Here is a 16212-nt window from a genome sequence, read left to right as displayed (position 1 = left end):
TCACCTTTCAGTAAACAGATCTGGGTTAGGAATATTACACTTGACTGGTTAACTTGGCTTTCACATGTTTTTATCAAAGCAACTTTTTATGTCCTTTTTATTGTTGTGTAAATTCTCAGAAAACAGAAATAACAGTTCATTAGAAACTGGAATAGTATCTTGGTAAACTGTGCTGGCAGTTTGCATAAGCCATTATGTTTTTATTGGGTTATTTCTTCTAACTTCAAATCTTTTGTATAAACAGCATTTGCAGGTCCAGTCTGAAATTTTGTGATCAGCTTTAAAAGGAATAATATGACATTGTCTGTACAGCCAATGTCTTATACTGTGGGTTGAAAATTTTAGAGTGTTACTTGCCCACTTCCCAGCAGTCGTTATGTTACATACATCTTTTGGTTAGAGCAGCCATAAAGTAAGACTTAAAGCTAAAACGTCATTTAATGAGTAATCTTTGTACTTTGACTTGTAGGATGCGTTTATGCAAAGAAGCAGTTTCTCTTTCCTGTGGTAAGAGGAAGGGTTAACTTACTTGACTGGTGGAAAATGCTTCTTTTCTATGGCTATCCAGTAACGGTACTTGCATAGGAAACCTGAACTTCGCTAGCCTGCTGTGGCTTATATCAGTTGAAAGGAAAAGAGAAAACTTAAACTTAGCCTTGTTACAACAAACAGACCTGTCACTTCACACAGAGAACAGGGAGTTCCTTGTTCATGTCAGAAGCCTATGAAGAGTTGAACTTCGCTATCAAATGACCAATATAACTTAATAAGTTGAAGTCCACAAAACCCCAAACAATACTTAATTTAAGGAACTTCCTAACTTGTTATCAATATGAATTTACATACAGAACAGAAAAACTTCATTATGGTAACATCAGCTTTTTACATCCAATTCTTACAAGTGACTATTAAGAATAGTACTGTAGCTTTGTTGTTTTCCATCTTAAATCGAGGGATTAAATTCAATGCAAACAAGAAAATGAGAAGATCTGGGAATATCAACTTCTGCCTAAGTTGTGAATTAATGGCATACCTTTATATTTGAAACTTGCTAAGTGCTGCCTCTCAACACCTGGGGTGCTCTCTCCAGTACAAACTAAATTTCATATGCAAGCATGTCTTCGTTTCACCAAGAAGCTCAAGGGATAGGAGCACTTCTCCTGTGAGGAGAGGCTGAGAGAGCTGGGGCTGTTCCTCCTGGAGAAGAGGAGGTTTGGGGGGATCTTATCCAAGTCTATAAACTCCTGAAAGTAGGATGCAAAAGGGACAGAGCTGAGCTTTTCTCAGTGGTGCCCAGTGCTGGGATAAGAGGCAGTGGACACCAACAGGGCCACGAGAGGTTCTATTTGAACAGCAGGAAGCCCTTTGCTGTTTGGGTGGTGGAGCACTGGAACAGGTTGCCCAGAGATGTTGTGGATTTTCCCTCCTTGGAGATTTCAAAACCTGCTGTAGGTGTCCCTGCTTGAGCAGGGGTTTGGACCAGATGACTTCCACAGGTCCCTTCCAGCCATTCTGTAATTTTGTGATTCCCATGGAGAAGACAAAATAAACTGTCAAAAGCACTGAAGATATTTTGTTGTTTGTTTGCAGCAAGTGGGGCTGGAGTAGAATAACTTTTTTTTTCTAGACTTCAGTTTCCTATTGGACAAGAGTATAGCTTAATATAGAAAACTGATGAAAAGTCTTGGCCTCTGATAAGAAGGCTTCTATTGTCTGTAGAGAGTAGGTTTCTAACATAATCTGAAGAATCTTCTATGGTCAAACTCTGCAAGAAGCTCTTCACTGATCCTATGTTCTTTGCACCAAGGAGCATTGTATGAAAAGCACGTGCATCTGGAGTGGCTATTTAATTATCTGAAACTTAGTGCTATGGTCTCTTCTTGGATTTTGAAGAGCCAGTATCTTGAGGAGGATTTGGAACAATGAAGGGGAAATAGACTGAGTACCTGGTGTTCTGCATAATCCAGACCCTCGGCATTATTCCTACATTCAGATGCAAGCAGTGGGGTGTTTATATCACTTCCAGGTATTCACTGTATCTTCCTTTGTCATTCAGAAGCGTGTGATCCTTAAGTAGTATTAAGCATTAGGGATTGTGCCTTGGCCCAGATAAAGCTGCCAGCAATTTACCCATTACTGGAACTGGTGGGGTTAGAGCAGGCAGCTTGTGCTATTGGGCATCCCACCTTCATTTGTGCACTTGAAGTGGGAAAAAGTAATGGGAGGAAAAAGAAACAGAATAGGTAATATTTCCTGACCGGCAGAGTTAGGCTGTACTGAATATGTGGATTAATCCTTTTGGCCGTCATCCAGAAACTACTGCACTTAGGCGTGTTCAGCTCAGGGCTTGGAGCCTTTATCTGTAGTACGCAGTTGGCCTCTTAGCCGGTGGCTGGTTCTTGTGCTACTTACTGGGAGCAAAGAAGACCTGGCAGGGCAGTTGCCTGAATGTTCTAGTACTGCAGGTGAGGAAAGGGGGAGAGAAAAGCAAGTGGATATACATATATACATGTATATCTCCCTCATTCTATTTTAGTCTCACTATTTAACTTTAATAGTAAGCTAAACAAGAATCAGGATCTTTCTACCATGCTTACCAATTAGTATAGTCCTGTATTTAGGAAATGACATTTCTACTAGTTCTTAAAGTCCTTAGAGTTAAATTTTTGGTTCGAATAAAAGCCAATTAGAGGTGCTCTTCTTTGGTAGAAAAAAACTTTAACACAGTTGCTCGTGTCCAAGAAAGCAAGCTTCTTACAGAAAGTCACCGTGCTCCAGTTCTGGTGAGCGTGCTCCAGTAAGTGATTGTGATCGCCGAGCTGTGTCCCTGTTCTCAAGTTACCAACTCAAAAACTGACTAAGCTGCTATGCAAGTAACATCATCCCCTCCGAGCATTATTGCCCTGTTAGGACTGACTTTGTGGATCTGTCCTATTATTTTTCCCCTATGATAATTAGGGTTTGAGCCATGTTCAGACTGTTGGGAGTGCCTGCTACTGGATGCCAGAATGTGCACCCACCCTCATGTTCAGGTGCAGTAACACTGAACTTACACTGAACTGGCATGGAGAAAAGAATCCTGAAATAGATCTTCTAGCAGCAATCTCCTTTCCTTTCATCTGTACTGATGTTGCCGTATCACAGAATTTGCGAGCGGCAATATAAAACTACTGCTCTACTACATTCATTTATGGGGCAAAAAGTTTGTGTTCACTATCAGGTTTCTAGGGTAAAATAGAAGCAGTTCAATTTATCTTTGAAAGATAACTTGATACCTTGACCATAAATAAGTTGATTGTGATGTTAATATGGAGGTTATCAGTTCGTTTCAAAGACTGTCTGGCTTCACTGACCATTACCAGGCTCCATCCAATACTTCAGGATCAGAAAGCTGCTTATCGCGCTGCTGCTGTGCTAGGGTCAGCCCTGTGCAAATACACAGTAAGAAGTAGCATGCAGCAGAGGTGCCTGAGGTGTGGCCTAACTGGTGGCACCTTCATGTGGCCTTGCACAGAACTGCAATCATGAACAAGTTAACTGTCCCAAAGAGTTCTAGACAATGTTTTTTTTTCATTATTAAATTCCTTGGAAGAATGTACTGGCATGCCAGAGTGAACTGATGAGCTCATTTGGGCTGGCCTTTCCAGGTGAATAGCAGTTCCTGGGTAACTAAATAACTCAAATGATCTCCTGTAAGAACTGATAAGAAGGGGTGGATCTAGGAGTTGATTCTAAGGAGAATACAGACACGAGAAATCTATGCTACTGCTCCCAAGTAGCATTATGTTAGCATTTATGAAGTAAAGTGTTTAAATATTCATATAGTATATTTGTGGGTTGTACCGTTACATGGTTGGAGAAGTATAAGGATAGTAAGTTTCCATGGGATGAGGGGGAAGAATAATTTAAGCTATCATCAAGGTATTTCATTAAAACAAAATATAATTAAATGTAGATTAATACTATACTTGCCTTCTGTTCTCATATCTGGTTCCCACCTCCGTAGCAAATGACTGTCTTAACTGGCTTAAGCTTCAGAGACATCCCAATGTCTTATTGCATTCAAATGCTTACAGAAACGTAGAGATACATCTGGATATCCATAAAAGAAATATAAATGAACTAATATTGCGTAGATTGTTACCAGTGACTATCACTAATCAGATTTGACTTATTGTATTTTTATCTTTAACTTTTACCAGATAAAATTCCTTAATTTACAGGATGAGTTGGTGTGCTGTTTCTCCTCATCGCTATTCCATCCCAATTTCCCATCCTCCACTTATATTTCACTCTCAAAATTCTGTTCTTAAGAAGAAAATCCTCTGTCTGAGTAGGATCAAGTGTCTTGAATTCAAGGAAAAAATGGCCTTTTATACTAAAAGTAATGAGTGGATAAGACTGAACTCTTCTGTTAAAATTTATCAGAAATTGTATTTAGTTTTAAAGATAGAAGAAGAAGGGGGTTGTGGAACAGAGTTCATTGACTTCAGTACCGAGTTTTGTTATCTTTCAGGACTGTTTGATTTCAAGAATTGTGAAACACTTGTGTCACTTAGCTCCATTATAGACATTCAAGCTTATTCAAATTTAACAAAGTTAGTATAAAAAATTAAAATTATTTGTGTAGGAAATAAACTTTTTCCCTCATGCAACCACAACAACGGTGTATCAGTGAAGTCAGCTTGTTCATACTGCCTAGGTGGTGCTGGGCAAATGAACTGGGAGCTGACAGTGGTTCTTTTTGGTGTACGGGTAACAGTGGTGCACCACTCACCAAAAATACCCTCTCTTCCTGGTTGTGTCTGGATTCTGAAAAGTATTAAATAGTGGTAATAATACCAGGGCGTTCAATACTGCTACTTTTTTTTTTTTTTACTGTATTAAGAAAAGCACAGTGTACTTAGTAGTAAATGATGGAGAAGTAGTAAGTTTAAGTTAACTCTAGCTTGGCTCATGAGAGAATCTGAATAGGTCTGTTTTGTAAAAATACCCTGTTACTTCATGGATTGACTGAATAAATGTATCTTTTTCTTGCCTCCATCAAAACAGTAAGTAATTTGTCTGTTGTGTATAAATTGATTTGTAAATTAATTTTCATGTGTTTTTCCTGTGTTCCCGTTTGAGCTTAATCATGCTGAAAGGTAAAAGTAGATTATGTGAGTTCATATTGCTGTACTTATAGCAAATAATTAGTAATGAAAATTTATTATCCTAAAGCAGCATGGCTTTAGGTTTTCAGTGCATTATAACTGAATACACAGTTCATTTATCATTAGGCTGATCAGAGCTGTGTTATAGGAACTGTATGTTGTGCTTCATTTCATCTCAATTAAAAACTTAACGGAGAATATTTTTTAAAAGTACCTGTAACTGTTGACCATATCTGGCAGTCTTATCTTAGAAAAGATGTGGAATCTAAAGACAGTCACTGCTTTATTGACCCTGAAATTTTCACTTAACTTCCGTGCCACCTACAAATAAAGTCCTGAGTTGGACAGCTTAGTCTTTGACCCAGCTAATGAGCTTCTGTATTTAAGCATTATGTCCTAATGTTTTGTACCGAAGGGGATGAACTGAATCTTAACAAGCACTTATATTATTATTTGATGCTGTACAGTGGATGATACTGAAATAACACTGTTGTGGCAGGCTGGCTGCTCCTTCTGAATGGCAATCAGGCTAATATAATTGTCTCTCTTTCACTGGGCTTGGTCTTTTTTTGTTTGAGAGGATATGTATGGGGGATGTTAATAAAGTGTTAAGCCTCAGAAGTATAGCTCTTAGGGTTAGCTACGAAAAGCACTGTGAATCCCTACAGGGAACCTTTATTTTGTAATAATTTTCCCGCATGGCCTGTTGCTATTATCTCTTATCCAAAAGGCAGCAGTTGCTGCTTCAGGGGTAATGAGAATGTTTGAGGAAAATCTAGAAGAAAAGAAGAAGAACAATGAAAAAATATTAATTAAATAATAAATTGAGAGAGCTTAGAGATGAGAGGACTAGGTGTCAAAAAGGAAACACATTCTCTGTAAAGGGTATGTGTATAATATGTAGTCTCTGGAATAATGGAGGATGGAATCAAAGGAAATAGATTTCAATTTCAGAGAGATACCAAGATTGGACGTTATTAAATACAATTTCCTCTAAGCTGTAAAATTCTGCTTATTCTTCATAGCATCTAATGATACAGGCTCTATAGCTGATTGAGGTGAGGACATATCTAGAATGAGAGCAGCGTGGCTAAAAGGAGAGTAGAGCACGTCTTGAAGTCCTCTACTCTCCTTGTCTGTAGTCTTAGCCAAACCCAGACTGGATATGGCGAGAGTTAGCGTGTCTGCGCGTATAATGGAAAAGGTGGTTATTGCAGCACCTTAAACTGAAGCTACATATGCTTTCAAATTAATTGTTACTATTTTCCTCTTAAATGAACCTATATAGGGTTTTATCTAGTGCCATATGTATATTGTTTACTTTGTATTCCCCAAAAGTTACTCTTTACCAGTTTTATCTATCAACAACATGCATGCTGAAACTTGCTTAGCACTTTGTATAAATAACACATTTTTGTTCTTTTCTCCCAGTTTCTATGCAGATTTTGGACCTTTAAATTTGGCAATGTTATACAGATATTGCTGTAAACTAAATAAGAAATTAAAGGTAAGCTTCGTTTAAAAACAATGTTCCTATATTCTTGTGCTTTGAAACTCAGCTAAAACCTATTATTCAGTTTGAAAGCAATTATTAGGTTCTCATTATCTAGATAGTTGCAGCTAAGCTTTAAGGCTCTTCTTTGTTCTGAATTCTTTTCCCTCTGAAGAATGGAAGAAGGAATATGCCCTGATTGTTGCTTAGTGGGTGAGCTACTGATGAGTGGTTCACCATTTTTCATAACCTTCGTTTCATGACAAAATAGTAACAAGAAACAGTCTGGTTATATGGATACTTCATGGGTTTGCAGCGAATGAGTTGGTATGTTAGTATGAATAACTCAAAAACAAACAAAACAACTATTGCCCCCAAAAACAACCCCCACAAAAAATATTAAACAACTCCCTATCCCTGACCCCTTTGAACAAGAATAAAACAGACTCCAAAATCACGCTATTTAAATCTCACTCAATCAAAAAGTAAAACTTTGAAATCTTTCAGTTCAATAAAATGTTGCTTGTAATAAGTGTTACAGAAAGGTCTTTTACACATAACATTTTTTTTCTGTAGTGACACTTTGTAGAGGTGTCACTGCTATCAATTCCTTTGTAGAAGCCCTCTTATTCTCCTGCTTCCAAATAAGGATTGTAGATTTAAGACAATTTTGAGTTGTTCTGCAGTTGAAATAGAAAACTTAGCTATCTTCCTTCATGGCAGCTTTTATTTTGACTGCAAAGTGTTTGTCCTGTCTCTATGAAGTAGTTGTCTAAAATCATATCAAAGGTCATATATTGTAATTGGAAAAAATATACAGGGGAGCCAAATTGAAACTGAATGAGTAACTCTGATATTTGCAGAGTTGGCTTAGTAAACCTTAATGTTATTTTAATGTAACTTTCATATTTTGGGGGAAAAAACAAACAAATAAAAAAACAACTCACAGTACAAGATGAAGAGTACAGATTGGCAAGAATGGAACAGAAATCTCATGCAGATCACCTGGAAAAGAGGTGCTGTTTATTGCTGCTACCTTACCACAGAGGAATTCCAAATAGGTTAACTTAAACTCTCTAATGTATAATAGAGAAGGGAGAAGGGTAACCTGAGAGTGCAACCACTTGTAAGTAATACCTGAAATCAAACAGCCGAAGCTTGGAATACCACCCGAGCAGTGTAGAAACTCTTGCATGAATAAATTTCAGCCTGCCTAATTGGCCCTATGTCTGAGATAGGCCAGTACCTGCTAATATGAACTTTGCTTCTCTGATAGTTAAAATACATGCCAGACTCTGTCCTAACTTACATACTATCTGCAGTGGGTAAGTAGACTTGAAAGACCTAATCCTAAGGCTAAGCATGCAACTGATTTGTACTGTAGATCTAGCTACAAAAGACTATTGCTCAGCTTTGCTAGTTGAGTTTCTCAGTTTCTACTCTTTCTGCTCTTCTACCTCTCACTTTCTCATGTCTGTCCTTCACAAGCCTCCCTGCAGGGACTTCTCCCACATGAGGCCTGAACTAGTGTGTGTATAAGACAGAAGTTTGTGACCTGTGACTTACCTGCTGGCAAGGCATTGATGCAGTGGGCAACTGTTGCAGCAGAAGTATGGTAATTCTCATGGGGCACCAGGGCGACACGTGGGCAGCCTGTGATCGATGTTTTTTTGGATGGGAAGTGCCTATTGAACTAACCACTGGGGGAAAGAGTCCTGTTTGGCAACCTGCTGCTTGCATACACTTGCATTAAAGGTAACCATGCTCTGGGACCAGCACAAGCAGTGGCTGATCATAGGAAGTTAAGACACTGTGGTTTATAATCCTCTGGAAATCCAACCTCTGCTGTTGGATAGTTGCTGTTGCTATATTGCAACACTCTCGGGACCCTGAGGCAATCACAGTGCTTAAGCCCAGGTGACTCCTGCTATGATTTGGTATGTACCTGGTTGGGTATACGCTGTGTGTACTTTTCTTATGAAAAGTTTTTAAAAGAAGTGTGGCACAAAAAATTATGCACTACATGTTATAATTTTTGTGTGGCCTTGGTACCACAAAAGGAATTTAAGACTTGGAAGGCTTTTCTTAAGTTTAAAATTTATATGAGTAGAAACAGGAAAAATGTAATAAGATCTCATTTAAAAAACAAAACCCCACAAATCTTTTAGCTGTATCTATTTCTTCTTTGGGAGAGGGATTAACCACAGAGGAGGCAGTTTTCTGCTTCCACCTCTCCTTTTTGGAAGAAGAAGGAAGCAGGTAAGGAGCGAAAGGCATTGCTGTTTGAAATGTACTCTATGGCAGACCAGCATTTTAAAGTAAACTATCATAACTTTATGCTGACTCACTTTAAAAATTGTGAATAGTTCTGTTCAGAAACACTGAAGGATTTATTCAAATATCAATTTTGCTGAGAAAGTTAGAGGTAAAGTACTAAAGTTATGCTTTACAGGAAAACCTTACTGACATTGTTTGTAATGTTTTGCTGATTGCTATGGAGATGATCTTGACTAGCTGAGTCAACAGCAAGAAAAAATGCTTGGACATGCGATCTTCCTACTTGTTCATTGAATCCTGTTTGGAAAAATGCTTGACTAAGAAATTACAATTCAATTCTGAAATTTATTTTTTCTTCAATTTAAATGTCCAATTTCATAAAACTATTTTAAAAACTACTGGGTTTCATGCACATACAACCTTATAAAACCACAATAAATTTAGAAGTGGGTAATTAGAGGGAAAGTTGCTGACAAAAATGATATGAATTATGGAAGATCAAAGGCAGGGGAGGTTTGGGCAGGGTTATGAACTGTGGGGTTAACAGTTCTCATATACTAACTGTGTTGTGAAATTGCAGAGGGTTCTGGGTTTTGTTTTTTGTTTTCAGTATAAATAACCTGCTGGTCATATACATGGAACTGTAGTAATTACAAACGTCTCCTTCAGGACAGCTTAGGTTATGAGGCAAGTCATAGAGACATTTTTTAATATGTGATTTTTTCATGCCCAGTTTGCAAGCATTACATTCACCGTTACACACACACATTTTAGTGTATATGTAAACAGTACTTACATTTATCCAGCTTTATTAAACACATTGCAGTAATTTCTTGCTGAACAATGCAAGTATATTAAACTATATCCATTAACTAAATTACTGTACAGTAACATGGTGATCTGGTGATTCTAAATAGGTATTAATCTAGTAATTGTCCACAGTAGCACCTTCTAGGCTTGTTGTCAATTTCTGTGCATGTAAATCTCTCTTGAGGTTTTCAAGAAGCAAGAATTCATCTTTTTATAAAACTAAAATAATTTTAAAGTGAAAAAATGTGTTCTGGAGTCCTATCATGCACCAATGAGTTTTTTCATCACCTTAAAAAAAAAAAAAAACAACACAAACTTCCACGCTTCTCTGTAACTTCTGCTTTTATTTCAAAAGCCTGTCTTTCAGTTTATTCCTCTGGGACGCATCTTAACAAGATGAATTTTGTTTCATTTTATGTTCTAGTGATGTGTGAGTGCTACAGAAATTTTCTTGTTGGTAAAGAAAAATATCTTTAGTGCTTCACAATAAATGTATTTTAATCTTTTAAAAGTAAAAGGTGTTTTGCATCTGTATTACTGTATCATCTTTTAACTATAGCTATTCTATAGACAACTCATGGAGTAATTCGTTGTTGAAACATTTTTGGTTCCTTCTGCAGTACCTGAAGAAACAAAAGCTCTACGTTCAGGTGGAGCTCTGGAGCTGTTTCTTAAAAATAAAAAACTTAAAAAAAAAATAAAATAAGTGTCCTAGCACTTATTGAACCCAGCCAAAGGACTAGACTTAGCCTACTAAATGTGTTTGAAAAACCAGCATGTTTGTTTAATAATACTAAGCTAGTATGTTTAACAATACTAAGCTAGTTTATGTAACTTAGTATGAATACTGAAAGTGTAATTGAGTTGAGAATTTGTTCACGTTAAGAGAAGCAATCACACATGCTGCACTTCAAGCAGTAAGTCACTTCAGCAAGTATTTGCTGTAAACTTTGATTTTCTTTAACCCATGTGCAAACAAAAATAGTGGTTTGTTCTATTCTGATGCAATTCTCCTCTGCTTGCTATGCTGTAAGCCATTCAGTAGCCTCAGTTTTCAATTTTGTGTTAAAGCTTTAGTCAGGACTAAAAAAAATAATTAAATATTCCATATGATCTATATGGTTCATAAAGATTATGAAATTGCTTTTTGAAATTGAAGCTGTTAAAATGCTACACTGCTTTCATTTAAATGTTCTGGGAGCATTTAAGGTGGGCTACCGCTCTGGATTGTGCTGGTACCTAAGTGTTTCAGAATTGGTCTGACCTGATATACCTATATGGTGTAAAAAAAAAAAAAAAGTCTGTTCTGTAAAATAAAACATGAAATGTGGTATTGTTAAATAGAACTGCTAGCTAGCAGCCTGTGCTTTTTGCAGTTTCAAGTGGTATTTCAGGTGAGCTGTAAACTGTTACGAAGAACTTTGCTTTAAAAAAGTAGTAGTCAACAAGTTATAATTGAAGTTCTGTCACTGTTGCATAACTACTGTAATCTTATCCCACCCACATATCATGGGCGGAACTGCAGTTAGAGAACACTAAAATTAAAAAATTGAGGAGGGGGAAGAAAGGAGGGATCTTAAAATTTTGACAAGTTTTAATAATAATTGAAAGCTTCACTAATTAAATAACTGCTTATACCCTGTATGTTTGTATATACTCTGAGAGATGTTGCTGTTGATCTCAAGATACGATATCTTCCAATCAATGGCAATTATCCCTCTCAGCACCTGTAGTCCTATTTAGATGCACACACTGGCATTAGCTCTCATGCTGTATCCACCTCTGGAAGTTGTGGGTAATAAAACCAGCTTGGAACATAGAGTTAGAGCTGCTAATTAAAGGCACCATGAAGGGTGGGAGTAAAAAGCTCAATGTGATGCGTATATCACGTTTCTCCTGAGTTTATCAGCTATTGTTTTTTTAGCTATTGTTTTTCTGGGTGCAAAGTTTTGTTTCTGCAGTGGAAGCAGTCCTAGAATTTGCAACAAGATGTAAGATGATATTCAATGTTGAATGTATGGAAGTGAAATATAGTGGCACTAATTAAATAAATAAAACATAGTCCTGCCGCAGTTACCCTACCTCCAACCCCCAAATGTCAAAAGAAGGAAAAGAAAGTAAACTGTCAAATAGGATTTAAAATACTGAAGTTGGGTAACAGCAACACTGGAACACAGGCAGTTCATAAAATGTTGTGCAACTTTTAAAAATAAAAATACCCTTCAATTATTTAGAAGCAGAATCTGGTGTATCTGTTGATGACTTCCTCAAACTTTAACAGAACCATAGAAAACTATCAGGAAAAGCATATGTGACAAGGTTTCAAAGTATAATAAAATTAATAAAGTAATGTAATAAAATTAATAAAGAAAAATAAAAATTGCAATAAACTGTCTAGCTTGCCATTTTTAAGTGACAATTCTCTCTTCAGCTTTAAATAGCTTTGCTGCAGATTGTCCTGATTATTCTTTTCTGCTCCTTCTTGGTCTTGTTTTCAATGGGAGTTTTGTTTGCAGGATGCTGACAGACTTCTTTTCTTCCCAAATATAGAAGAATTGCAAGACTAACAAGTTATGTCTGTTCCTAACTTTTTTTTTTTAGGCTTTTCACTTGCACAATATTTTTATAAACTCTCGTTATTAAACCTGTCAAAGTATGTTGTCTGTAACCCCATTTTTAAGATAGTATAGAGGATGAGGGTTGTTTAACTGCTTTTTTAAAAGAAATTGACTGTCTTCTCTGTAGCATGTGTTTAGTATGCTAAAGAGATTTAACACACATGAGAGTCTGACAATTTCAATGATTTGAACAACATTCATAAGCTATTGTTTGGATATTTAGGAAAAAAAATAGTATCTTATATTGAATGTGTTGATTCAACTGCATTTTATAGAATAAAGTAGCACAGCAAAACCGATATATTTGCTATGGAACAGCAAATGCTTCCCTGCACTCTTATCTGCACTGTAAGAAGATAGTTTATGCCACCAGGAACTTTTTCTCCTTTAATTTCAAAAGACTCTATAGGAATTCTTTGACTTGTCAGTTTACTAAAAGTGACTGCTTAAATTGTTTTAAAATTGTATTCTTCTCTCAGTAAGTATGGTGGTTTTTAAAAACCATTTTTATTTTTTACAGTATTTCAGTCTGTCAAGAAAGAAGATAGTTTACTATACCAGTTTTGACCAGAGGAAACGAGCAAATGCAGCGTTTTTAATAGGTGCATATGCCGTAAGTACTAATTATTGCATGGATACTTCTAACCTTCCTTAAGAAACATCTCTTTTGTGTAAAATAGCATCCCAAGGGATGTTCCCTTGGGGAGGTAGACAGGTTGTCATTGGGTTCTTTTATAAGCAATCTTTGAAAATTCTGCTGGATGAGTTCTAGAGAGGCCTTTTCTTTGTCACTTAACTCCATTTACAGTACGGGGAGTGGCTTTGGAACATATCGGGGGGGAGGGAGCACGTAGTGTGTGTACCATGATGTGACTGTGTACGTACTCTATAGTAGGTATCCAGTGGCTCGTCACACGTGAGAGAAGGTAGCTTATGTGTCCGATAAGGTAAACTCGTGTGCCACAACTGCAGGCACGTGTAACACTAGCTTAGCCTGTGTTAAGCTGCTTATAGCTCTTAATTGCTAGCACATGCAAGTGGTCTACATCTGCATATGATACTCTGCTGTCAGACTAGCAGATATTGTAAATATCTTCCTATTATTAGAAGATACTCTGTACCAAGAGTAATTCTTTACTAAGACAGTGCTACCAATGCAAAAAAGTATCCATTAACTCTAAACAATGTATATGCAGCATAGTCCCTTTCTAATTTATTTCAGTTTAGTGTGACATTGGAAAACAGTTTGCACAAAGGTATCTATTACTTAAACATTTCATCCCAAAATTGTCTCTATATTTGTGTATTCCTCCAATGGAAATTCAATTATATTCTTCTATGGTGATCAATAATAATGCCAATAAATTCATAAAATTAATATTTTTCCGAAAAGTAACTTATGATTATAATAATCTGATTATAATTACAATAGTCTGTTTTTTTTTTAAACTACAGAAGCTTAACTTCTGTAATCCAGGCATATTAATTTGGGAAATAACATTAGAGCATTTTACCTCTAGATGCTGTATTCAGTTACATGCATTAGCTGTACACTCGTGAGCTACGTGGTAGGGAAGTTTCTGACCTGAAGGAATCTAGTCATGATCTTCAGTGAAAAGAACAGTTTGTATTTGACAACTTGATCATACTGTTTGATGAATTATTTCATTCAAGGGCTTTTGCGTTTGTGTCTTGTTTCATAAGCTTTTTGAGACAGAAAGTTCCACAGCTTTGAACTCTACCAATATGTGAAAGTTAATTGAGAAAGCTTGCTTTATTTTTCCTGGTGCTAAAATATTAAGTGTAAAATGAAACGTGGAAAATAGTGGATCATGTTTTAGGAATGGGTTTCCAGTAATGATTATGCAACTTAGACTGTTCGCTTAAACAGCTTCTTAGACAAGTTGAACTGAAACACTTGAATAGCTATTAAAATATTTTAGTAAGAGTCATGAGTCTGAGAGAGCTTAAAACTTGATTCACAACAACTCACCTGTTTGTAAATTGCATCTTAGAATGATTTATTTTCTAAATTTTAATTTTTGTAATGGATTTTCAATGTATTTAGTTAATCATGTCCAGTTGCTAAATTCATATCCTTGCTCTGAAGAATTCTGCAAGGACTACATCTGTCATAAAACTAAGATTAAGGTTAAAACAACAACAACAAACATTTAAAACAGGAATAGAAGAACATGAAGATTTTGCTGATCTTACAGAGAATTTCAGCATTTCTCCTAAATTGCTGGGACTACTACACAGAATGTTCTGTGAAGTCAGAAGGGACTACAGGAACTCCCCACTTGTCATTAAAGAGCACATTCTTTGCAAAATCATGAAGGAGGGTGCATATTCTCATGTCTAATAATGTATGGATGAGTTGGGGGGTGGAGCGGGGGACAGATGCCACTTTGCATAACGTTAAGGTATTCATCAGGTTTCTCTTCTGGTTGGGGTGGGGAAAAAAAGGCCCCAACTTGTCTGTGTTCTCCAGTATCTAATAGTTTGCTCTGGGAGAAGAATAGGAGTAATACTAGTCTGTATCCTTAGAGCTGGCAAGTAGTGGGCATCTTGCAATTCTAAGATCAGAACTTGATTAGTGGACCAAAGTCTGACTTTGAGTAGTCTTGGTGAAACGCAATACTTACTCTGACAAGCTCTGAAAAGAGATCCACTAAGCTCTTTTTCCTTTTCCTTGTAGACAGCAGATGGGCTGGTCGTATTGCTTTCTCATGATGACTTTGTGTGTATTTTGGTACCAATAGCTTTTATTAGACTTCTGTAATGCTAGTGCAAGGGAAAAGCTGTTGAGTTTTTTGGGTCTTAAGTGTTATCAAAGCAAGTGAGACTGAGTAATAGTGAACTACTAAAGCATGTTCAATCACTTGCCTGCAGGATTTTTTTTCATAATGTAAGAATATAAATTAGATTTCTGAGCCCAGCCTGCAGCTTTATGGGTTCATTCTCTATTAATCTAAGCACATCCCAGTACTGCTCAAGTCAGTAATCCCTCCCTTGGAAGGTCAGCAAGTACAAAGGCTTTTCAGCTATTGCACCATGTACAGCTTCTTTGCAGTTCCAAACAACACCTCAAATTGCTTTACATTTGCTTCACAGAATTCTTGTGATAACTTAACAGCAACAGAATAGATCTGTTCATATGCTTTTAATTTGAAAATGTATGTTGGGGGTGTGAACAAGATGAAATGAAATTGTATTTGTAATTACAGTGGATGAATGCTAAGGTGGACTTGCAAAATACCCTTTTTGTTTCATAAGCACTTTGGAACATACATTATACATTTTCTTGGCAGTGTGCATGTGACCAGTATTGCTACACATAATGTGCCTAGCGGGAATATGTCCCAATAGAGAAGAGCTTTTTCTTCAATTGCATGATTATTCAGGAAGTTCAGAACATAAGAATGGACATATCAAAGGGGAAAAAAAATGCTAGAAAACTTGTAATATTTCAGACTGTTTTTTACAGGTAGCAGTGCCTCTGTATGATGTGTGTTAAGAGAAGTGACGCGGTGGGAACAGGGGATGAACCTATTGTAAAATCTCTCTTGAAGAGAATTAAAAGTGGCTTTACAGGGGGAAAAACACAAAACAACTATTGTTATTTTGCATTGATCTTTTGAAAGTATATTAGTTTACGTAGAGGGTTTTGTCCCAGAGTTACACTAATAGTTCAAAGTAGTGAAATCTGTGATAGTCGGACAAGGATGAACTCAGACCTTCTTTTCACTGCATCACCACAGTTTTTCAGACTAAAGCAAAACAGTTTTTTTTTTTTTTTTTCCCTTTTCTGTCTCCCTTGTCCATGCTTGAGTAAGAAAAGCAAGCAAATCTACCTACT

At 36.7% G+C, this 16212-nt stretch overlaps 1 protein-coding gene across 1 annotated transcript in view; it reads left to right on the top strand.

Moving 5' to 3' along the window:
* CDC14A (cell division cycle 14A) overlaps positions 1–16212 on the top strand; it is a 58878-nt gene that overhangs the window by 3881 nt on the left and 38785 nt on the right. The window contains 2 exon segments of the mRNA XM_027462588.3: positions 6585–6660; positions 12871–12963. Of these exon segments, the coding sequence (XP_027318389.1) occupies positions 6585–6660; positions 12871–12963 (169 nt within the window).

The sequence above is a fragment of the Anas platyrhynchos genome, chromosome 8, assembly GCF_047663525.1.
Source record: "Anas platyrhynchos isolate ZD024472 breed Pekin duck chromosome 8, IASCAAS_PekinDuck_T2T, whole genome shotgun sequence".
NCBI classification, from domain to species: Eukaryota; Metazoa; Chordata; class Aves; order Anseriformes; family Anatidae; genus Anas; species Anas platyrhynchos.
The sequence above is the reverse complement of the archived record's forward strand: the minus strand, read 5'-3'. Positions and strand labels throughout refer to the sequence as shown.